We start from the raw sequence: 25,902 nt of genomic DNA, 5'->3' as shown, positions 1-25,902 counted from the left end.
AACATATGGCCAACTCATCTTTGACAAAGCAGGAAAGAACATCCAATGGAAAAAAGACAGTCTCTTTAACAAATGGTGCTGGGAGAACTGGACAGCAACATGCAGAAGGATGAAACTAGACCACTTTCTCACTCCATTCACAAAAATTAACTCAAAATGGATAAAGGACCTGAATGTGAGACAGGAAACCATCAAAACCCTAGAGGAGAAAGCAGGAAAAGACCTCTCTGACCTCAGCCGTAGCAATCTCTTACTCAACACATCCCCAAAGGCAAGGGAATTAAAAGCAAAAATGAATTACTGGGACCTTATGAAGATAAAAAGCTTCTGCTCAGCAAAGGAAACAACCAACAAAACTAAAAGGCAACCAACGGAATGGGAAAAGATATTTGCAAATGACATATCGGACAAAGGGCTAGTATCCAAAATCTATAAAGAGCTCACCAAACTCCACACCCGAAAAACAAATAACCCAGTGAAGAAATGGGAAGAAAACATGAATAGACACTTCCTAAAGAAGACATCCGGATGGCCAACAGGCACATGAAAAGATGCTCAACGTCGCTCCTCATCAGGGAAATACAAATCAAAACCACACTCAGATATCACCTCACGCCAGTCAGAGTGGCCAAAATGAACAAATCAGGAGACTATAGATGCTGGAGAGGATGTGGAGAAACGGGAACCCTCTTGCACTGTTGGTGGGAATGCAAATTGGTGCAGCCACTCTGGAAAACAGTGTGGAGGTTCCTCAGAAAATTAAAAATAGACCTACCCTATGACCCAGCAATAGCACTGCTAGGAATTTACCCAAGGGACACAGGAGTACTGATGCATAGGGGCACTTGTACCCCAATGTTTATAGCAGCACTCTCAACAATAGCCAAATTATGGAAAGAGCCTAAATGTCCATCAACTGATGAATGGATAAATTGTGGTTTATATACACAACGGAGTACTACAGGGCAATGAGAAAGAACAAAATATGGCCCTTTGTAGCAATGTGGATGGAACTAGAGAGTGTGATGCTAAGTGAAATAAGCCATACAGAGAAAGACAGATACCATATGTTTTCACACTTATGTGGATCCTGAGAAACTTGACAGAAACCCATGGGGGAGGGGAAGGAAAAAAAAAAAAAAAGAGGTTAGAGTGGGAGAGAGCCAAAGCATAAGAGACTCTTAAAAACTGAGAACAGGGGCGCCTGGGTGGCGCAGTCGGTTAAGCGTCCGACTTCAGCCAGGTCACGATCTCGCGGTCTGTGAGTTCGAGCCCCGCGTCAGGCTCTGGGCTGATGGCTCGGAGCCTGGAGCCTGTTTCCGATTCTGTGTCTCCCTCTCTCTCTGCCCCTCCCCCGTTCATGCTCTGTCTCTCTCTGTCCCAAAAATAAATTAAAAAAAAACGTTGGGAAAAAAAAATATTTAAAAAAAAAAAAACTGAGAACTGAGGGTTGATGGGGGGTGGGAGGGAAGGGAGGGAGGGTGATGGGTACTGGGGAGTACACCTTTTGGGATGAGCACTGGGTGTTGTATGGAAACCATTTTGACAATAAATTTCATATATTGAAAAAAATAAAATAAAATAAAATAAAATATTTAGATAACAAAAAAAAAAAAAAAAGAAATTTACTAAAAGAGTAGAACTTAAGAGTTCTCACACAAGGGCACCTGGGTGGCTCAGTCAGTTAAGCATCTGACGGGTCATGATCTCATGGTTCAGGAGTTTAAGCCCCCCATCAGGCTCTGCACTGACAGCATGGAGCCTGCTTAGGATTCTCTCTCTCCCGCTCTCTCTCTCTCTCTGCCTCTCTCTCTGCCCCTCTCTCTCTCTTCCTCAAAATAAATAAACATTAAAAAAAGTTTTAAATCCTCAATTTGTTCTAGCAACCACATCATACTATTGTGCTAGATACATACTATGCTCCGTTAACTTAAAATTCATGCATCCTTGACATAGGTACTACCAAAACAATTCCTGAGCTCTGAAAATACTTCACACCTATCCTGCACCAATATTTTTTTTACATTTTCCACACAAAGGTGAGTAGTATACAGCAAGTTGGAAACCTTAAAAAAAAAAAATAGCTTTCTAGAAAAGAGGTGCAAGATTGTTCCTGTGTGTAATAGACCCTATTGTTTCTGCCTGCCCAGCAATCCATACAGAACCCTTCTTCTAACAGAAAATTTATTCCATGTAATGCAGACTGGGATTATCCTGTCCAACAAAAGGAGAGAGCTCCTGATCCCATCCTCCAACCACAAAACGCTGGTTTGGAAATGAAACTTTACTCCAAGGCAGAAAAGTAAGAGCCATCTCCAGGAACTCTGCTGGAAATTTCAAAATAAAGGCTATCTCTCTTCCTGGGATTTTAAACACTAACTATCGCATCCATATAAATCTAAAGATGCTGCAACTACATGGGCAGATAATATCTCTGGGAATAAAACTAACAGAGAAAAGTGGAGCTAAGAGATTAGAAAAGAAAGACCACATTTTGATGACATAATTTAAGCCACTGGATATAACTGTGAAAGTCTCAGTTACACAAACCAGCATTTATTCCATTGATTTTTCTCAAACTCGTTTCAGTTGCATTTGTCTTACAAGCAAAAAACATAATACAATGTAGTAAGCTTAACTGTTCTTTACAGACAGTTATCGGAGAGCTCCCATATTCCACCAAAAAACACACCATCTCTTTTGTAGCACTTATATCAAATTGTCCAAGTAGCTGCTACTTGGGAAAAAAAAAAAATAGGAAGCTTAGTTTGCAAAGGTTATAAGGCTAGATGCTTTTTTAAATAGATTCATAGTAAACCCTGAACCACACCTGAAGCAGAATAAAAATCATCAAGTATACTCACAAAATAATTTGTATCATCTTAATCATGTCTACAAACTGTCTGGCTTTAAAAAGAAAAAACTTTTTTTTTTTCAACTAACCTGGTTCCAAAGAATGTGATCTCCTTTCCTCTTAACAATCCTCTGTCCCCAGTCCCAAATTCTGGCCCCAGAATATATTTTAGGAATATATCCCTAAAAAATTATCCTAAATCTAGTGGGGTAAAGATATTATGCAGAAAGATATTAAACTTTCATTATTTAATTCTTTAAAAATTCTAAAAAAAAAAAAAACAGATTAAGCGTTCAACAAGAAAAGAATAGTCAAGTAAACTATATTCACAAAAAGGAAAGTAAAACAACCATTAAAAATGATTTTACAAAGACTAATAAAAATTATATTAGATTACAGTTAAGAATATAAAGTTATAGACACACATAATTACAATAATACAAAAGATATGTGAAGGGTAAAAAGACTGAAGGAAGTACAACATAAATGCAAAAAGTGGTTTTGCTTTGGTGGGTGGTGACCTTGGACTTTCTTGTGCTTTTGACCATTTTAACTTTTCTTATAGGACCATGTATTCTACTGAATTTTCTACTGAAATTTTCCACTGAAAAAAATCAGAACGTCAAAGTGGAAGAAAAAGTTATCCAAACAGGACCAAAAGGTATTCTTTCCTGAAATGTCCACGCTTACTGCCTATCAGTCCAAAATAACGAATACTCAGTCCACTATCTTGAACTCTGACCTACTCCTTTAACTATCCTTGCAGATGGTGACAACAGCAACGATAGAAAACTTAAGCTTCAAGGTAACAGACTAAGCACGTCCATTTACACCACCTGCCCTTCAAGGCCCCACTGAAATAAACACAAAGAAGAGCCAAGAGAAATAGACCCCCATAAAGATGAAAAGAATAAAAGAGGTCACCAACAAATGACGTTTCAAAATTTTCTGGGGGACAAAAGAACAGATGGGATTAGGTTGAGGGATAAAATAGGTCAAGAAAGCTACAGCCTAGAATCTGTTATCAGGGGCTGAGAGTCAGTATGCCTGATAGAGTCTGAAGATGGGCTCAGAGCCAGTTAGTATACTGTGTACACAACTGGGGTATGAGTGTGAAAATAGGGAGATTACTTGAAGATCTGCACAAAGATCACCTAAAAGTTGGTACTACCATTTCCCTGCACAACCCCAAGCACAAGGCAGTGAGCCAGGACTGGTCTCCAGCTAAAATACTAGAGAGATACTCCCTAAAGAAATTAAGCCATTTGGAACAAGCAAAATTTCTAGAGTGAATGGCGGTATCCTAGATGAAGGAAGCCCTTCTAATTCTGTTATCTGGAGGACCTACACCCAATTAGCCAGCTCCCTATCAGTCATCCTAAGGAAAAGCCTGTCAGTCACAGATTCTGTCTCCACCCCCACCCTCCATCTCCCACCACCTGTCCCAACACACACAAAGATCTCCCAGGAAGAAACCAAACAAGAAAACTATCCTTTGTTGCACAGTAAGAGTTATGTATAAGCTAGCATCAGCCAACCAGTTCGTCTTCAAACTCAAGGCTAACCAAGTATATAAGGAGAAAAAGCCCAAGATAAATAAGAAGAATTATTAACCCTAGAGAAAAGAAATAAATCAGAAAAACAGTTTTAAGAAACCTCTAATTTACAACAGAGAAACTCAAAAGATTAGATCTTCACAAAAAGGACAGGATCTATGAAAAAAGTAGAAAATAGAATTTAAAATGTTCTCAAAGAGTAATGATTGCTGAAAACAAAAACTTTTATGTGAAAGATTGGAAAATATACTTGAGAAAATTTTCCAGGAAAAAAAAGAGAGAGGGGGGTAGGGAAAGAGATGAAAAATTTGAGAGAAAAAGTAAAAAAGGAACTTACCAAAAAAAAAAAAAAAAAAAAAAATCATCCCAGGGCGCCTGGGTGGCTCAGTCGGTTAAGCGTCCGACTTCGGCTCAGGTCATGATCTCACGGTCTGTGAGTTCGAGCCCCGCGTCGGGCTCTGTGCTGACAGCTCAGAGCCTGGAGCCTGCTTCCGATTCTGTGTCTCCCTCTCTCTCTGACCCTCCCCCATTCATGCTCTGTCTCTCTCTGTCTCAAAAATAAATAAACGTTAAAAAAAAAAAAAAATCCCAGAGTTTTGGGACACACATCTTCATAGTTTAAGTGCCTAACACAATGTGGCAGCCAGGAGTACATCAGTCATATCCCGCCTTCAAGAGAGAAACTGCTGCAAGTACCGTCAGCTGCTGGCCTCTAGTGCTGCACCTTCAGCATTCACACCAAGATCGGGTTCTCTCTAGGGGTGCTCCCACCCAGGAACAGAACATGCAAGGGTCCTAGAGCAGAGCCATTCCTTCCCAGTGAGGGACTCCTCTAACCAGGCAATCTTTGTCCTGGGGATTGCCATGGGCCCAGCTCGGGCTCTCCTGGAGCTGCACTAGAATCAGAGGCTCTTCCTACACACCCCTCCTTCCTTCCCTCCTCTCCTCTTCACAGATGTCAATCTGAATCACAATCTGAAAGGTTCTCTCCACCTAATTCTGCACTATCTCCCCTTAATCCTTCACAGGTGTTCTCCTTCAATAAATCTCTTCAATGTCTAATTCCATCTTGGAATCTGCTCAGAGGACCTGGACTAGTCAGAAATGAGTGAAAAAAGTCTCACATGTAGATGCAATCTGTGGTTTTTAGAACACCAAAGATAGGGGCGCCTGGGTGGCTCAGTCGGTTGAGTGTCCGACTTCGGCTCAGGTCATGATCTCGCAGTCTGTGAGTTCGAGCCCCACGTCGGGTTCTGTGCTGACAGCTCAGAGCCTGGAGCCTGCTTCGGATTCTGTGTCTCCCTCTCTCTCTCTGTCCCTCGCCCACTCATGCTCTGTCTCTCTCTGTCAAAAATAAACAACAACAAAAAAAACACACCAAAGATAAAGAAAAAAACCTAAAAAGTTTTATAAGAAAAAATCAGGTTACCAACAAAGACAACAGAATCAAAAAAATTTTTAAGTTTATTTTTATTTATTTTGAGAGATAGAGGAGCAAGCAGGGAAGGGACAGAGAGAGAGAGAGAGAAACAGAATCGCAAGCAAACTCTGTGCCATCAGTACAGAGCCTGACACAGGCCTCAAACTCACAAACTGTGAGATCATAACCTGAGCTGAAAGCAAGAGTCGGACGCTTAACTGACTGAACCACCCAGGCATCCTCAGAATCAAATTTCCTTCAGACCTCTTGGCAGCAACAATGGATGTTAAAAAAAAGAACACTATACTGATATTAACTGGTACTAAAATGATGTTAAAAGAACAATGTATTCAAAATTCTGACTTAGAATTCTATACCGGTATAAACAACAAAAAACGGAGTGGAGGGTTGAGATTTTAGGCATGAGGAAGATTCAGATTTCATATTCCCTATGTCCTTTTTAAGGAAATAACTTGAGAGTGAACTCTAGCAAAACACTTAAATTTAAAAAACAAAAACAAAAAACCCCAGCAAGATAGAGGCTCTATGAAACAGAGGAGTAATTCCAAGAAATCAGCAAAAAGGCAGGCTCTGTTCATAGGCCTAGAAATCAGCCTGGTTTGCAACAGGAGGACAAAGGACTCCAAGACTAAAATGTTTAAAAAGAAAACAGGGGCACCTGGGTGGCTTAGTCGGTTAGGGTAAGTGTCTGACTTCGGCTCAGGTCATGATCTCATGGTCCATGGGTTTGAGCCCTGAGTCAGGTTCTGTGCTGACAGCTCAGACCCTGGATCCTGCTTCAGATTCTGTGTCTCCCTCTCTCTCTCTGCCCTTCCTCTGCTCGTGTTCTGTCTGTCTGTCTCTCTCTCTCTCTCTCAAAAGTAAACATTTAAAAAAAATTTTTTAATAAAAAGAACATACAAATAGTAAAACACACAACAGAAAAGACATGAAGAATTTTTTAATTAACACATGATAATGGCAAATAATATGAGGGAGAGAAAAAAAGAAGGGAGAGAGAGGACTTGGCTCAAGTATAAAGTTAACCAAAATATGTCATTATTTTAGGCTATTATTGATAAACACAGGAAAAGAGAGTGGGGTAAGAAAAAAATCACTCATTGACCTTGATATTTAAGAATATTCTCTTAAGGGTGACCCAGAAATGATACTGGGATTCACAGAGAAGGAAATGTAAACTTAATACATAATTTGGCCTGATAGTGAACAATATTTAAATAATGATAATGATGTAAATGCTGTTTATTTTGAATTTTAGTTCAACTATGGACCAAGTATAGAAGATGGTTATGCTTGTAGGCATATTATTATTAGCAACCCTGAAAATATAATGTATAGCTAAAAGAAAATAGGATTTTGACCAGAGTTGGGGAAGTGGGGAGAGGAATAAAGGAAAAAACTATTAACAAAGGTTTAATTTAAAATTACAAAGGTAACAACAGACAACTTTAACTTGGATAAATATCAAAAATGAAGAGGAAAGGAGAATGGGAATAGCAAGAGTGTGTGGGAAGTCCTAATTTTTCATCTCAAGGAATCAATACATGAACTGATAAATGTAATAAATCAAGTTGATAAATCAAGGATCAGAGGCATAAGCATACCTTCTAAAATTCTAAAACCACCAGAATTAAATAGGAAAAAAGAATTAAAAGAGAGCCTAACTAGGAAGTATAATTGGGAAAAAGAAATAAATGGGAGAAAACTTGCTATTCATCCTAAAATACTATTATTTGATTTATCCCCATTTGGTTACAGTTCTTTAATTAAAAAATATTTTAAAGCTAAATATGTTCATTTACTCTGGAACCCCAAAGTATTCTAAACTACTCAGCCCATATCAAGTCTTTCTGTCTTCTACCGTGCTCTCAACTGTTCTCCTTGCCTCCTCTATGATTTTGTTTCTTCACTTTATTGCTGTTCTCTCTCGTTTGATTTGCCCTCTCTTCTCTCTTCTCTTCTGTCTTAAGTCAAAATAGTTCTCCATCCTGGTGCAAACAAAAAAGTTCCACTTGAATGGAATGTTCTCCATCACTATTGTTTCTCTTTTTCCTTTGACTTTACAAATTTCCAAGTAGTCTAGAGACACCTGGGTGGCTCAGTCAGCTAAGCGTCTGACTTCGGCTCTCTGTATGATCTCACAGTTCGTGAGTTCAAGCCCTGTGTCTTAGCGCAGAGCCTGCTTCAGATTCTGTGTCTCCCTCTCTCTCTCTGCCACTCCCCTACTTGTGCTTTCTCTTTCAAAAATAATAAATAAGCATTAAAAAAAAGTAATCTATTTCCCCTAAAACCTGGCTTTAAAAAAAATTTTTTTTAACGTTTATTTGTTTTTGAGACAGAGAGAGACAGAGCATGAACGGGGGAGCGGCAGAGAGAGAGGGAGACACAGAATCGGAAACAGGCTCCAGGCTCCGAGCCATCAGCCCAGAGCCCGACGCGGGGCTGGAACTCACGGACCGCGAGATCGTGACCTGAGCTGAAGTCGGACGCTTAACCGACTGAGCCACCCAGGCGCCCCAAACCTGGCTTTTAAACACGAAGTGTAATGATAGTCTTATAGTCCTCAATCTTCATAATACTTTATCCAAACAATTCATTTCATGAAGCCTTTCTGTTTAGCCCTTTTTCCTAAGGCAAAGGTGAGAATGGAGAGGAAGTAGAAATACCTCACAAGAAGTGTTCCAGAGAACACCTGGGGAAATGCTGGCACAAAGGGTTCCAATACAAGTACAGATTGCTTTGTTCAAGAACATTTAATCTTTAGAAAACAGATGAACATAAGGGAAAAAAAGCAAAAATAATATAAAAACAGTATGGGACAAAACATAAGAGACTCTTACATATAGAGAACAGAGGGTTGCTGGAGGGATTGTGGGTGGGGGGATGGGTAAATGGGCAAGGGGCATTAAGGAAGACACTTGTCAGGATGAGCACTGGGTGTTATACGCAGGGGATGAATCACTGGATTCTACTCCTGAAATCATTATTGCACTATATGCAAACTAACTTGGATGTAAATTAAAAAAAAAAAAAAGAATATTTAATCTTCTGTGTTTTGGCACTGAAGAAAACTTCCAAGTAAACAACTAAACTAAAATCAACCAGCTTCTCAACATAAGTGTTGTAATATTTATTAGCTATACTTATCTTTCCTTTCATAATCATATTAATGCACACGAAGACTAATAATAGAATACAAACCTGAGTTAAGGAAACATTGAAAAGATATTAAACTGAGTCCCAATACAATATTCCTATAGTGAATTTCAACATTCCCCACTAAAAACAGTAAATATCTTACAAATTAAAAGAAAAGCAAGCCAGAAAGAAAACTGTACAGGATGCTACTGAGTGAACTGTGAACACCCAGTGAACTGAGTGAAGATCCAAATTCTAAAAACTTACCATTAAACAATATCCCAGTTTTCTTTGAAATATAATCAACGTTGAGGCACCTGGGTGGCTCAGTTGGTTAAGCATCAGACGACAGTTCAGGCCATGATTTCACACTTCCCGGGTTCGAGCCCCACGTGGGGCTCTGCGCTGACAGCTCAGCCCCTGGAGCCTTTGGATTGGAGCTTTGGATTGTGTCTCCCTCTCTCTCTGTCCCTCCCCGGCTTGTGCGCGCTCTCTCGCTCTCAAAAATAAATAAAACTTTAAAATACATATATAATCAATGTTGACTTTTAAGTGTTTTAACCTGTTGCTTTGGTCATTCATGTTCACTTCGAAGAAAGAGTGCACATTCTTGGTAAGATAATCAAATGGGCAAAACCCATATAAAGCACTAGTTTTGAGCCCCAAAGCTATTGGGAAAAGTGAAAAAACTAACTTAGGGAGTCATATTTAGGGAAAACTAGCTGATTTTATTATTATCAATACCAAACAAGTCTTTAAATCAATTAAAATTTATTTAATTAAGCATAAAGTTACTTTCACATTTGTCTACAACCATAGTAAATACAGTTCTTGGCAAAAAGACACAGTCTTTGTAGTTTAAAACATCCCCAACTGCAAGATTACATATATAAAACTCCCATTATTGTTTATGTGATAGTGAATTCATTAATCAAATTAAAATAATTATACTATCTAGAATAAAATAAAAAGGAAATAATTTACTCATAAGATTCATATTTAAATCATCTTTATTTACAAAATACTATCCTGAGAATTAAAATTCCATTAAGCTTCAATTTGAGCAAAAGTATAATTACTTAAGTAACAGCAGTTACTTAAACTGAAAATGAGAGAGAAGTCAAAATTACTTTTGAAGAGAGATCAAAAATATTGTCAAGTTTCTTGTTGTGGTTCTGGATGTTCAGTAGTAGGCTCATTTGAAGGTGGAATCAACCCTGATGGGAACTCACTTCTACTTTCTGGATGTGGGGGTGGGGGGAAAAATCCAGCTCTTGGGGGAAGATAATGAGGAAAACCTCTCGGTGCATAGACATTTCTCACTGTTCAAAGAGATTGGTAAAAGACATTTTTTAACTTTAAGCACCTGTACCGCAGCCCTAATAAATGATTAGCTTATAACTTACAGTACCTATATTTATATTCAAAAAGTGACACTAGAATAATTATTTGAGCTAACAAATGAATTTTTACAACACTGAGAAAAAAACATACTCTCTCTCTTCAACTGCGTAGGATTGAAGGGAATATCATTAATTTTAGACAGTTTTAATTTTATGAAAACCTAACATCTTAACATTTTTGAAAAGAACAGAAATGATTTCAAAATATATAAACATTACTTTTAAAAGTTTTTATGTAATGTAATTTTCACCAGACTTAAAATTCAGATCAGTAATTTCCAATTCTAATTGGATATTATCCTAAAACATTTAGTTATATCAAAGACTGTCTTGGAATTCCCCAAAATTCACTTTAATTCACCTTAACCTTTAAAATAGAGGAGAAATAAGGTGAGAAATAACCATATCAGGCACATAACAACCTTCTGCCTAGTGTTTGGTAACCATGTATTTATTCTACAGAAACCTATAGTTCTGAACGGCAATGTATAGATATAAAAGCAAAAAATGATTCCTTTTTTCTTATATGTGACGCTATGAAAAAATTTCAATGAATTCAACAATTAGTCCAAACACGATAAACATATTTTAGGTTTTAAATAAGTAGGACTACATAGGAACTACTTATGAAAAAGACTTTTAAAAACACTTTAGCCAGTAATTTTAATGTTAAAATATATGTTGTAATTATTTTTACTAATTGATGCAGTAACCAGTTTCTATCAAATAAGATATAAATAATTTTGGTCTTAACATAAGACTGCTACAAAAGGCCAATGATTTTCCCAACTACTGAAACACAGAGTAATTCCCATATCATTAGGATGAATCAAGTTGAAGCCTCATTACAGTCTACTAATAGTTGGCTACCTTCCCAATTTGAAGAATAACAGTATACTTGTGGTGAGAAAACTTAGTATATGAATAGGAAGTAGAATTATATCTTTGATTTACTCTATAAAACACATATTAAGTTCAAAGAAAAAAAACATACCTGCAAATGGAGGATGTGGTGGGCCAGGGAAATCCCTTGGTGGGAAAAAATCTCGGGGAGCTCCATACATGCTCCGTGGAGGAGGTGGAGGAAAAGGAGGACCTCTTCTCATGAAGGGGCCCCTTGTATCCATTGGAAACAATGGACCCCTGATTGGAGCAAGAGGTGGAGGAACAAAGCCAAGGCCAGTTGCTTCACTTTCGGCAGGGAGAGATGAATCAGGCACATTTAAATTCTATAACAAATTGACATACAGCAGTCACTAAAACAACAGCAAAATTTGCAGTAATGTTCCTGAAAACCTTAGGTTTAAAAGAAAGCACCTAGGCACCTCGCCAGAAAGCAGTCTATAACAGTCTTAACAGTCCCCTGAGAAAGATTCAGTTTTCTACATCAGACTGATTTTTGCTATCACAAATATTAACTCAAAAGAAAACAGTTTTAACCAAAACAAAGTAATATTCTGGCTAAAGATAAAACAGAGAGGGTACCTGGATGGTTCAGTTGGTTAAGCATCCAACTCTTGTTTGGGCTCAGGTCTTGATCTCACAATGTGAGATCAAGCCCCACAATGGGCTTGTGCTGACAACGTGGAGCCTGTTTGGTATTCTCTCTCTCCTGTCTCTCTGCCCTTCCCCCCATTCACACGCTCACTCTCTCAAAATAAATAAATAAATAAAACTTGAAAAAAAAAGAAAAATAGTTGAAGAGTATCAAAATATACATTCTTTATCAAGCATATACTGAAAAAAAGAAAAGGGGTTTATATTTTCAACATAAAGTGACCAAAAGCAAAAATTGTAAACATAGTAACAAAAATATACTTTAAAACATTGAAATAAAAATCCAAGGGGGAAAAATCCAAATTCTCGTTTAACTTTAGTAAACTAAGATTCTAGTCTGTAAATTGTACATTTTCACCACAGAGTACAATCCAGAAAAGAAACAGCTATAGTGCTATGCAGGAAGTATATATAGTTGTCAAAATGGGAGAAGTAGTTTTGTATCAACAACTATATTGCCAGCTAAATTTCTATTCTAGTAAACCAAGAGACTGGAAAGCTCCTGAATACATGGATAAAATTCCACTTTCAATACTTACACCAAGATCGTCTTTGCTATCATTTCTACTGGATTCCATTTCTGAAGACATTGGCCCATCTAAACATAAAAATTAAACCAATTAAAATACATAACTGTAGGGGGACCTGGGTGGCTCAGTCAGTTAGGCATCTGATTTCAGCTCAGGTCATGATCTCGTGGTCTGTGAGTTCAAGCCCCATGTCAGGCTCTGTGCTGACAGCTCACAGCCTGCTTCAGATTCTGTGTCTCCCTCTCTCTCTCTGCCCCTCCCCGCCTCATGTTCTGTCTCTCTCTGTCTCTGAAAAATGAATAAATCTTTAAAAAAAATTTTTTTTAATACATAACTGATCACTCCATTCCTAGAATACCTCCAGATCACAAAGAATTGATATTTCCCCACTCCCCCTGTCAGTACCTAAACCAGCCTGATACCAGCATCCTGCATTAGGGCCACAAGAACAGCTTCAGGACACTGGAAATTTTGGCACATTCAAAGTTCTGCAAAGGCACATGGCAGAGATTTTTGTGGCTTGTTCCTAGGCAACCCTGCTGTAAGAGCATCATAAGGAGATTTCTGGAAGGTAGCATCCCTCTCCCTTCTTCCTCCTTTCCTTTCACTATTTCATTTCCTCCCTCTCTTCTTCCCTCCTTCCTTTCACTATTTCATTCTACCTTCCTAATTCCTCCATCAGGTAACACAGACTAGCATTTGAACTTAGCCATTATTTGAAATAAATGTTCCTGGACTTTGTTATCATCAAGAACTGCTCAGTCTATGAGAAGGTAAATTCAAACAACCCTCTTCTCTGACCACAACTACCTATCTTTGCCTAGCCTACTCATTTAGTTATTCTCACTACACCTGTTCTTGTCACTGAACCTTCCAGTCCTTTGGTCTAACTCTTCAGTTTCCTCCTCTCCTCATTTTCTTCCCTAATTAACTGGACTTCAAAGTCCATCACTGCATCCAGTCATCAATGTCCTTACCCCACTGGCCATATTTTACATGTGCCTGACAATGTTCCAGCCCTAGATTAATCCAAGTCTCCGATTCCATTCTGCCTATACCTGAGCTATTTAGCACTTCTGAGGGTAAAATAAACCATAGATTCATGTATAGATAGGCTCCACTCCAAGCTGATGGATTTCTAGCCATACTTTCAGCTGCTTAGTGATTAACTTTCTTTCTGTGTCTTCCACATCATGTTTCTCCTCAGCATTTTAAACCTCCATTCTCTTCAAACCTACTACACTAAGTCCCTTAGAAACTCCCTTAACTTTTTGTAATCAAACAAATAAATGTATCAGCAACTATATTCCTATCATCTTTCCTCCTATTATCATGGAAAAGGATCCTTATAGATGATTTTTGACCCTGATTCTGTGCTCAGAATCCCACCCTTACAGCTTCCTCAGAGATCTTCCTCTCTGTTACCTCCCTCCTCCCTTTCAGCTAAACCCATTCTATTAGCAAGTCTCTCCCAACTACATGAGACAGAAAAATGAGACAGAAAAAGAAAATTCCCCTACAGCTATCCTTCTCTAATCAATAACTGTTCTATATATATTGTTTGGAATGCCTCTTATTTTGTGCTGCTCACACTGCCATCTATTTACAACATCCACTACTCCACTGAAATTACTTTTGTGGAAAATTAAAAGACACTTTAGTCCTCATTTTATATTATTTCTCATCCTTGTTGACTACTCTCTCCCTCTTTAAATCTTCTCAGCCTTCAATTTTTGTAATGGTACCCTTCTTTCTCTCTATCTGTCCTTGCTAATCACTCTTCAATCTCTTTGGTGGGCTCCACTACCTTAACATCCTTAACATCCTTAAATGGTGGTCTTTCTACCTCAGCCCTATTCTTTCATTCTCTTTTGAAAAATCCCATCCACTCCTACAGCTGTAATTTGATATATACTACTAATGATTTCCAGACATGTAATTCAGATCTAGATATTTCCCCTAGGACTGGAAAGCTTGAACTGCCTATTTGAATATTCATACAGGTGTATCACAGGTGTTGCTAATTTTTTAAGTTCAAAATGCAACTTATACTCTTTCTTGTCAAACTTGCTGCTGCTCCTTTTTCAATGAATGGCCCAGATGCCACAGCCAGGAACCTGGGCATCAGCCAAGACTCCTCATCTCCCCCACAATCCCACATGCTTTCAATCCTAAATCCTCCTAATTCTATTTTCTCTAGGTCTGTTCACATCTATCTCTCCCCTCTGCTAAAACACCACCCTCACCCATGTAGATTCCTGTCACAGTCTCCTAAAAAGCTACCCTGCCTCCAATCTTGACTGCTCCCTCCACTCCATTCACATAATACGACAGTAATTTCTCTAAAATACAGATCTGATGATATTGTCATTTTTAAATCCTTTAATATGGTCCATTACCCTATGAATATGGTCCAAATTTTGACCAGCTTTGCAAGGCCATAAGAACTCTATGCACTGCTTAACCTTTTTACTACTTGTTTCAGTATTCCCTGACTCACACTCCATGTGGCAGCCATAATTTATTAGGACGTCTTAACTCTTCACAGCATCTTTAAAGATGCTATTCTCTTCTCCTAGAACATGATTGCCATTATTTTGATCCAACTAATTCTGGACCTTTAATTCTCAGCTTAAATGTACTCCAGGAAAATTCCAACTATCCCACACTCGAAACACCAATACCTCATCTTGGTAAGTGCCCCATATGGTCCCATAGCATTTTGTATTCATTACTTTGTTACTCTGTAGTGTAACTCCATATAGGTCTTTACTAGACCTCAAGTTATAAGGAATGCTGAGCTCTATTCACCACTGAAATACAGCAACTACCATAACACCTGTCAAATGGTAAGCTTTCTATAGACATTTAGTGCATCAAAAGTTAGATCCACTACCATCTCATTTCAATAATGGATAGGGATCAAGACCATGGCTCTGGACACAGACAAGCTTGAGTTCAAGTCTTGCCTCTGATACTTCCTACCTGAGCACCATTTTGAGACTTGATTTGTTCATCTATAAAATGAGACAATAGCGTCTACTTCATAGGTTCATTGTGAAGATTAAATAATTCACTTTCATTCAACAAATGTTTATGAGCACTAGTGCTAGTCAGATTTTAATATGTTTCAATCAGAACTCTCATCATTCTTCTCCATGTGACATATACTGACAAACCAATAATAATATTTATTATTATATATTTATAGAACTTTTACAAAAGTTTATACAGAACTTTTCTATTTACAAAGTACTTCAACACATATTAATTCACTTAACCTCATAAGACTTTGTCAAGTGATTAATATCTCAGTTTTATAACCATTATTCATCAATGACTTGAGCTCTTTTCTTTGTTTTTACTTATGCTGTTCATCATTACCGACACAGATCCCCACCTCTCAACCAACTTTTCAAATTCCCTCAAAAGCAGCTCAAATGCTACCTCCTTCATGGAGTTTTCCTTGATCCTTCAACTACATGAGAGTTCTCTCAGTGAACACAGCATATTTTCTAATGGAACGTACTATTCTGATCAGCATTAATTAAAGATAAATATTTCTTTCTCCGCGTTTAATTACTAGCTTCTTACAAGCAGAAACTACATCTTATTATAATTACATTATCTGCCACATCATGTAGGGCACCTTCTAAATAGTAGTCACTTAAAAATTATCTGATTAATGGGATATTATTCAATAACAACAAAAGAAGGACATGTAAAAAATCTTAAATAGCATTAGTTTAAAAACAAATATTTAATCACATAATACTTTCACTCCATTAAGCTTGAATTAATGGGGGAAAACAATCTCAAAATCCAAAGAGTTAGAAAGAATTTATTTCATTATAACTAATAAGAGAAACTCCAGGCCATACATCTGCTTCTTTGCTTATTATTCAAAAGATTGATTTTCTACAATAAATAAAATTCCGTTTGCTGAGGAAACCTTCTACCAATAAATTTATTTTAATTTTCTATTTACTTTTCATTTTTTTAATGTTAAACAGTTCTGACTGATACACTGGATATATATATTTCCCGACTTCAGTGGTTTGCTGTGAGGTGGTTTAAAGAAAAGAGTGCCTGGGGAGACTGAGTGGCTCACGTGGTTGAGTGACCAACTTTGGCTCAGGCCGTGATCTCACAGTTCATGGGTTCGAGCCCTGAGTCAGGCTCTATGCTGACAGCTCAGAGCCTGGAGCCTGCTTTGGATTCTGTGTCTCTTTCTCTCTCTGCCCCTCCCATGCTTGTGTTCTCTCAAAAATAAATAAATATTTTTTAAAAAAAAATTTTTTTTTAAAAAGAGTGCCTGACAAATAGTAGGTTACTCAGTAAATGTTAGTTAAATCTATCTAAGTAAGAAATGACTAAATAAGGTAACTGGTTAAACCAGCAACAGAGCATGCATCCAAATTATTTTTCTGGTGGATTTTCACATATCCATTTACACTAGCTTACCCTCCCTGATTACAAAACAGGATACATGTAAGTGGACTGGAAAAATTTTTATAATTAATCATGGAATAGAGTAAAATTTGCCATCAGAGGTACATATAGTAGACCCATTACAATAGTGCCCAAACCAAACATTAACATATATGCAGATGCCATGGGTACAAACAATATATCAAGAAACATAAAACTAGAAAGTTTTCAGGAAAGATTTTGGCATTTAGAGCTATTGGAGGTAGGGGCACCTGGGTGGCTAAGTCCATTGAGTGTCTGACTTCAGCTCAGGTCATGATCTCATGGTTCATGAGTTTGAGCCCCCATGTCGGCCTCTCTGCTGAAAGCTCAGAGCCTGGAGCCTGCTTCAGATTCTCTGTCTTCCTCTCTCTCTGACCCTTCCCCACTCGTTCTGTCTCTCTCTCTCTCTCTCTCAAAAATAAATAAACATTAAAAAAAATTTTTTTTTAAAAAGAGCTATTAGAGGTAGCAGTTACTAGTCCTTTTTTCAGCTCCCAATTCTTTAGTGTGCCATCATTATTAAAAAACACATACACATACACAAAGTATTTCTTACCCAATTTATCCAAAGATGGCATATTAAAACTTCTGAGTTCTGCTGGTCCAGACAGTCTACCAGAATTAGAATAAAATCTGTCTTGCCTTTGTGGAGGAAGAGATGGATCAGGATATGGTTCGCCTAGAAAATAAGTTTTTAAAATATTTTCATCAATATAAAAATAAATCAAGTTTACTTACGTTTAATATATTGAATATAGACATTTCTCTTGCTTCCTAAAAATTGACCTATATTCTTGGTATACAATAGTAAGTAATTTTAGGAAAATTATTTACTAAAGGCAATAACTTTACCTTTGTAGTAAACACAATTATAATATGCTACTCTAGATTTTGAAAGTTTCAGTTCAGTGAAGGAAGTAAATACATCAAAATATCAAAAACATCACTGAGAAGATCGCTACTGACAAAGAAAAAAGAGAGTATGTTGTAAGCATATCAAGAAATTTAGCAGAATAGACGATGATAAAAGAAATAGTCACCAAAGCAAGAAGTATTATTCAGAGGTCATCAAGGATGAAATTTTTAGTAACTTCAATATTTTGGAATTTAGCATCCCTCCAAAATGAAAGGGGAAGATCTCTCACTCAATAGATGAATGGAAGGTTCACAATGCTCACATTAAGGACACCTAGACAGACACAAATCTGGGCACAGACTCTGACTCAGGTGCTTCTACAGCTTTGCCCCCAGGTGTCACTTATGATAACAAAATGATCATTCCTGGGTCCTTGTAGAACTCCTCATTCTTGAAAAAATATAAGTAGTCCATCTCATCTTGGCTAGGCAATGGCAGATTTCTATACATTAGGTATGATATGCCCAACTCCAAAAATAAGAGGAAAGTCAAACGGGGTGAATTATGTGACTCTCTCTTATCCAGATGGATAAGGAAAAACAGCTGCAAATTGCCTTCCATGACTATTCTAAGCAGCAATTCATAATGCGAACTCCATACAATGTTGGATAGGTCACCCCTCATCTGACTCAGCCACAAGGGACCTTACTGACACACCTCTCCCACACAAAGCCATGAAAACCACTTGGCATCAACCAGAGTTAATAGAATTATATTTAATGAGCTCCCAAGGGTCAAAGGATGTGCATTAGGAGAGAAAGATCTGGACAGTCTCAGGCTCATTTCCTCCTCCTTTCAGAATCTTAGCAAAAAGCTGTCTCTATGAGTCTGAATTAGCCCAGTGAAAAGAAAGGCCAATATAACCAATGAGATCTAAAAGGAGTTTTCCCTGGGGCGCCTGGGTGGCTCAGTCGGTTAAGCGTCCGACTTCAGCTCAGGTCACGATCTCGCGGTCCGTGAGTTCGAGCCCCGCGTCGGGCTCTGGGCTGATGGCTCAGAGCCTGGAGCCTGTTTCAGATTCTGTGTCTCCCTCTCTCTGCCCCTCCCCCGTTCATGCTCTGTCTCTCTCTGTCTCAAAAATAAATAAACGTTAAAAAAAATTTAAAAAAATAAAAATAAAAGGAGTTTTCCCTTTCTACCACAAACATGGGATTAAATGGCAGAATTTGGCCAAGGGGATAAAAATGGGTAAACCTGAAAACTTCCCAGCTCTTTCTTAATCAAGTCTCAAGATACCATACCATATCATTATTTTGCTTCTAAATTACATCTCCACAATATCAGCAACCTCAGAAATAAAAAATTTTGCTACAAGCTTACTATTTTATAAATCATATACCCATGTTGCCCTCCACTGGCCAATATAATTAACTCCTTAAATCTACCAAGACCTATTGTGTACGTGGCAGTAGTGATACAAAGCTGGTTTTGATACAGTCCATGCTTTCATAGTCTAATGGTGACAGAAATAAATACAGTGTGGTCAATGTGTTAATAAAGAGGTATACAAATTATATGAGTGGTAGCCTAATGAATTTTGATTGGAGGAATCAGAAATGGTGTTGTTACCAAGGAGGTGAAGCTTGCCCTGAGAGAAAAGGACAGATGAACAAGTAAGCAGCGTATTATGCTCAAACACAAATACACACACACACACACACACACACATAAACACGCCCACAAACACATACACACATGCAATATGATAAAGCTATAACCAATGAGACTAAAATAGAGAAAATAAAGACATAGTTCCTTGCTTGCTTGCTTACCTTTGTTTTTTTACCACCCTTATAAAAGAAGACATGATAAAGAAGAAAGAATGGGAGAAGGAAAAGGATCAGGGGAAAAAATGAATAAAGGCTGCCAATAAGTGTACACAGCATTCTGAAGCAGTTTCATAAACTAAGAATTTGAATAAAATCCAAGATATCTATGTTAAATAAAAATGCTGTTTATCTCTTTTCATTCCATAACAAATCTTGGACTGTGATAGTTCCCTCAGTACCTATTTTAATAATCTGGGGTTCTATCACATAAGAGAAACATCAAGTTGGTTAACAAGAGAAGCATAAAGATGGATAAAGGATTGGGATTTTTTTAGGTTTAATACTGCCTAATAACCAAGTACAATAAACATCTTCACTCACAACATGAAAAAAATAGTTTATCCTAATAATTAAGGAATTTAAATGGAATGAAAAGTGAAATTTCCAGAAAGCAGATGATAGCAGCATTGATACAGATAGGTTATGAGTCTGGAATAAAGAGACCAATGGTATAGAAAGAATGTCTAAGAAATAGATCTATGCAAATATGGACATTTAAGATAAAAGTAATATCTCAAATTGATGAACCAATATATAATATTAAAATAACTGTCTATTCAGTGGAATAATTCCTCACACTAATCACTAAAACAGAAATCAAATCCAAATTGAAAACTTAAAAATTAAAACAAAATTTTATGATTTTTGAATGAAAGAAAACAGAGAATATCATTTTGATCTAGGGACAGGCCTTAAACAAAACAAAAATTCCATAAAAATAAACATGGATTAACTTACCTATAAGAAAATTTGAAACTTATGTATAACAAGAGCATGCGTAATAACAAACCAATAGAGTATTGCAAAAGACAAAAGATTAGTATCCAAAATGTACTAAGAATTCCTATGAATGGGGTCCTGGGTGGCTCAGTAGTTAAGCGTCTGACTTTAGCTCAGGTCATGATCTCACAGTTGGTGAGTTCAAGCCCTGCATCAGGCTCTCTGCTGTCAGTACGGAGTCTGTTTGGGATCCTCTTTCTCCCTGCTCCTCCCCTGCTTGCATACATGCTCTCTCTCTCTCAAAAAAAATAAATAAATAAATAAATAAATAAATAAATAAATAAATAAATAAATAAATAAATAGAATTGCTAGCAAGCAGGAAATAAAATGAGTCAGGCAATTTGCAGCAAATAAATACAGGTAATACAAATGACCAATAAACATGAAAAGATGTTCAAGCTCACTAATCAAAGAACTACAAATAAAAAGGAGATAATAATTTTAACTCCTATTGCTGGAAATATTCAAAAAGTTTTATATCAAGTATTGGAGAAATAAGTACTCTCAAATCCTTTATGTACAGCCACTCTTGAGGGCAATATGGCAACATCTATTAACACTAAAAACAGGGCACCTTGGTGGCTCAGTCAGTTGAGAATCCACTCTTGATTTCAGCTCAGGTCATGATCCCATGGTTTCTGGGATTAAGCCTTGCGACAGCCTCTGCACTGAGCATGGAGCCTGCTTGGGATTCTCTCCCTCTCTCTTTCTGCCCCTACCCTGCTTGTGCAAGCACATTCTTTCTCTCTAAAATAAATAAACATTTTAAAAAATGATTCTCTCTCCCTCCCTCTCTCCTGCTCATGCTCTCTCTCTCTCTCTCTCTCTCTCTCTCTCTCTCTCTCTCTAAAATAACAAAGAAAAGAAAGGAAAGGAAAGGAAAGGAAAGGAAAGGAAAGGAAAGGAAAGGAAAGGAAAGGAAAGGAAAGGCAAGGAAAGGAAAGGAAAGGAAAGGAAAATATGCTTATCCTATTACTCAGCAATTTCATTTCTTCAGCTCATCTCTAAATAACATATATGCAAGGGGTGTTAACTGCAGCATTGTTACTAACAGCGAAACACTGGAAACACCCTAAATGCTCATCAAAGAACACTGGATAAATACATTGTGGTATATTTATATACAGAAATACTATATAGTAATTAAGGTAATAAACTTTATATTAAAATAGAAAGAAATCAAGAACATAATGTTGATAAAAAACTTGATAAAATAGAAAAGGACTTTTTTTTTTAATTATATATGGTCTGTAAGTTTACACACACTAAATGCATGAGTAGTCACCTCTGGGAAAGAAGGATAGTAATGGCTCCAGGAAAGGAAGTAGAATAAACTCATTTATATAGTGTGCTATTTTTTTCTTTATATGTTTTATTTACATGTTCTCTCTCTCTCTCTCTCTCTCTCTCTCTCTCTCTCACACACACACACACTCACACACACACACACACACCTGAAGCAAATATTAACATGCAATTTTTTTTTTTTTAATTTTTTTTTCAACGTTTTTTATTTATTTTTGGGACAGAGAGAGACAGAGCATGAACGGGGGAGGGGCAGAGAGAGAGGGAGACACAGAATGGGAAACAGGCTCCAGGCTCCGAGCCATCAGCCCAGAGCCTGACGCGGGGCTCGAACTCACGGACCGCGGGATCGTGACCTGGCTGAAGTCGGACGCTTAACCGACTGCGCCACCCAGGCGCCCCAACATGCAATTTTAGAAGGTAATAGGCAAGATTTTACATTATCTTTGTTTTTGTTCCTTTTTCCATAAAACAGGAGTAACACTCCTGAGTGTTAGAACAATCAATAAAAAGCACTTAACATAATAACTGGTGCAAAATAAGCATCCAAAGTAACTACATGAGCAATTAAACTTTTTATATTTATAAACCATATTAAAGCATAATAGTGACTGGTCTCATTCAAATTTGTGACCATAAATTTCAAATAGATACTCAACACTGCCCTGTAATCATACTACACCCCAGTGAAGTTTGAGTTCCTTCACTCTACTAAATGGCTATTGTGTATCTTTTTCTCTCTCTTCAAATCTCTGACAACTCCCTCCTCTCATCCCAAGTTAATGATCTTGCCACACCAAGAACTGATGGAACTAGACAGCTTCACTCACCCTTACCCAGTCTCTACATCTGTACCTACTTGTGCCTTCCTTCTTTTTCAAATGAATAAAGTGACTTAGCTCCTATCTAATTTCTCACTTACACTCTGGATCCCATCTTTTCTGTTTACCACTCAAGTGTTTCACTTTTATAATTATACTCTCTCCCATACATCATCAATTTCACTTTCTACCTTGCATTATTCCCATCAGTAAATAAATGTTGCAATATTTTCCATCTTAAAAAAAAGAAAAACTCTCCCTCCCAGCTACCATTTCATCTCTCGCTTTTATTGAAAGCAAAATTTTTTGGTGCGCCTGGGTGGCTCAGTCAGTTGAGCATCCAACTTCAGCTCAGGTCATGATCTCGCAGTTGTTGAGTTCGAGCCCTGCGTCGGGCTCTGAGCTGACAGCTCAGAGCCTGGAGCCTGCTTCGAGTTCTGTGTTTCCCTCTCTCTCTGCCTCTCCCCTGCTCATGCTCTGTCCTCTGTCTCAAAAATAAAGATAAACATTAAAAAAATTTAAAAAAAAAAAAGAAAGCAAAATTTTTCAAAACATCGTCTACATTTCTCCCCACATCCTACTCTCTCCTCAATCTACTCTCTTCATAAAGATTGGAAAATTAAAGATTTTTAGAGTTACACATGTATAGCAGTAACCTGTCTACCAAACACAACCAATACGAATCATTAGAATTTATATAGGATCATTACAAGAAGTGATAGTGATACAGGAGATATACACTCCAAAACAAGAGGTAGCCCAAAAATGTAGAAACAACTTTTAAGCAAATACCATTCCCTAAGGGGATAAAAGCATCATTGAAGCTGTTAGGACACCTTATTAAGTATATGAAGACTCCAAAATCTCAAAAAGAAGATCAAAATGGGCCTAACTTAAGACCAACTCTTATTTCATCAAGTGAATCTTGTATAAAAGAATGTTCACCATGAAGAACAATTATCTGCATAAAAGTTTACAAATTAGAGCCAGTAAAGTAAAAATCTATGCCTGCACTTCTAATGCTATCTAAAGTTGGCTTTATGCTGCTTTTGTTTCTCAAGGTAAAATTTAAAACTATCATCCTCAATTTGGCTGTATGTATCTTATTCAGCTCTTCAAGAGATAAAGCATGTTTTTAAACATCCAAGGCTGAAGACCAGACTTAATTCATAATACTATCAAGGTAGAGCTGCTAAATCTCTTTGCTACCCCTCACATATCTTATCCAAACTAGTAAAAGATAAGCAATGACAAAAATAAGAGAAGCTACATACATACTTCTTGCTCTTTTAACAGAAACTCTAAAAATATTAAAGCTTTAAAAAAGGAGGGGAAGTGACATAATCCTCCTTTAATTTACATCTGTCTATTCTAGCAAAGAATTAAGATTCTTCATTCTTCTCTATTACTTCTTCCTGATGGAAAAGGAGGCTGTGTGGCCAGTTATAGGAGTATAAGGATATTGAGATTAGTGCACTAAAATCAAAAGGAGCACTGAGAGATCAAGAAAACCAAGGAATAAAAACATGAAAAAAAAACCTAAAACTTTGTTTCATTAAAGTATCTGTGGTTTTCTTACTTTTTTCTCAGCTAAAATACTACCAAAAATATTTATATGAACTTAGACATAAGTAATACCTTTCTTGTTGGATTCTTACTAGATTCATTTATGTATGACAAATCATTACTCTGATTAATACCTGCAGTAGAAATTAACTGTAACTTCTTTGTGGTATAATTCGCAAGAATTATTTAAAAGGCTAAAAGCCAAGGTTTCTGCAGATTTGTTCCTTCATGGTCAAAAAGGTATCATTTAAAGTCTAGCAGCATAAGTTTTCTTATTTGAATTATTTGCTACTAATACTGTTGAAACATGTCACTAATCATAATTTATATAAGATACAAGAATATTTTAAGATTCATGACTCTTAAAACATAATGGTAAATGCTAAATGTTAGTTAAAAGACAGTATTTTAAGATTTTCTAAAAACTCACTTAAATTATTACTCTGTTTTGTAAAAAAAAAAAAAAAAAAAAAAAAAAAAAAAAAAGAACAAGTGCAAAGAAAGCAAGGCAATTACTTAGGAACCATTTATTAGAAAAACTAACCAAAAAAATACATTACTTCTTTCTTCTAAAGAGTAATTTTAGGGGCACCTGGGTGGCTCAGTCGGTTAAGCGTCCGACTTCAGCTCAGGTCATGATCTCACAGTTTGTGAGTTTGAGCCCCAGGTCGGGCTCTGTGCTGACAGCTCAGAGCCTGAAGCCTGCTTCGAGTTCTATGTCTCCCTATCTCTCTCTCTCTGCCCCTCCTGCCTCTGCTCACACTCTGCTTTCTCTCTCTCTCAAAAATAAACATTTTAAAAAAATTTTAAAGAGTAATTTTAAAATCTAAGACATTATAGTATACAAATACATTTTTTACATATAGTTATACAAGTGAAAACACATTGTAAAAGTATAATCCCTCTGATATACTGCATTCATGATCTCAATTCTTCACCATCCTTGTACCTTTGTCTTCAAGAGGCAGAATATATTTCCTGCCCACTGATTCTAAATTATGTCATGTGACTTGCTTTGGTCAATCAAATGTTAGCTGTTCTGACTCAGAGAGATTTAAAAAAGCATGTTTTTGCTTTTCTACTCCTGTACTTCAGCAACAAGAATGAGAGACTCAAAGAATGAAGCTCCATTTCTTATGGAGCAAAGCACTGAGTCAAGTAAGTCACATTGGTTAAATTTCTGTTGCATAAGTTCTTATTTATTAAGAACTTACAGGGGTACCTGAGTGGCTCAGTCAGTTAAGCATCCAATCCAACTCTTGATTTCGGCTTAGGTTATGATCTCATGGTTCGTGAGACCAAGCCCCATGTCAAGCCCTGTGTCAAGCCCGCCTCCAGCCCCACCACCAGTCCTGCATCAGGTCCCAGAACAGGCCCCACAAGTAGAGTGTGGAGCCTGCTTGGGATTCTCTCTCTCCCTCTCTCTCTGCCCCTCTCCTGCTCCTGCACTCTCTTCCTCTTTCTCTGTCTCTCTCTCAAAATAAATAAGCTTTAAAAAAAAACAAAAACAAAAAATGAACTTGTAATGGGTGAGTTCTTTAGAACATATTCTTGTTAAAATTCTAATCGAATTATTATATGATATGTGAATGTTAACTTATTTATATTATCCATCAATAACATTTTTTTCCTGCAAAATTGAAAAGATTTCTAAGTTCCTAAGATGAAGAAAAATGAACTGAAAACAGCCTTGATCTGAATGCTAGTTATACAAATGTGCTCAAATTATGAA

General features: G+C 37.1%; 2 protein-coding genes across 15 annotated transcripts in view; one reads left to right on the top strand and one right to left on the bottom strand.

The window, feature by feature from the left end:
- Positions 1–3,769, top strand: part of FBXO33 (F-box protein 33) — a 46,101-nt gene extending 42,332 nt beyond the window's left edge. The window contains exons 5-6 of the transcript XR_009264415.1: positions 3,420–3,515; positions 3,621–3,769. The gene's annotated coding sequence lies outside the window, so the exon portion shown is untranslated. The remainder of the gene's footprint in view (positions 1–3,419; positions 3,516–3,620) is intronic.
- Positions 3,770–9,743: 5,974 nt separating this feature from the next.
- The window catches only part of MIA2 (MIA SH3 domain ER export factor 2), a 109,691-nt gene continuing 93,532 nt past the window's right edge, over positions 9,744–25,902 (bottom strand). For all 14 annotated transcript variants that reach the window (XM_058738899.1, XM_058738902.1, XM_058738903.1 and 11 more), the window contains 4 exons: positions 17,509–17,631; positions 12,489–12,547; positions 11,387–11,621; positions 9,744–10,311 (listed from right to left, as the gene is read on the bottom strand). In XM_058738899.1, the coding sequence (XP_058594882.1) occupies positions 10,145–10,311; positions 11,387–11,621; positions 12,489–12,547; positions 17,509–17,631 (584 nt within the window). In that variant the 3' untranslated portion in view covers positions 9,744–10,144. The remainder of the gene's footprint in view (positions 10,312–11,386; positions 11,622–12,488; positions 12,548–17,508; positions 17,632–25,902) is intronic.

Source organism: Neofelis nebulosa, chromosome 7 (assembly GCF_028018385.1).
Source record: "Neofelis nebulosa isolate mNeoNeb1 chromosome 7, mNeoNeb1.pri, whole genome shotgun sequence".
NCBI lineage: Eukaryota > Metazoa > Chordata > Mammalia > Carnivora > Felidae > Neofelis > Neofelis nebulosa.
Note: the sequence above shows the minus strand (reverse complement) of the source record. Positions and strands in the feature narration are given on the sequence as shown.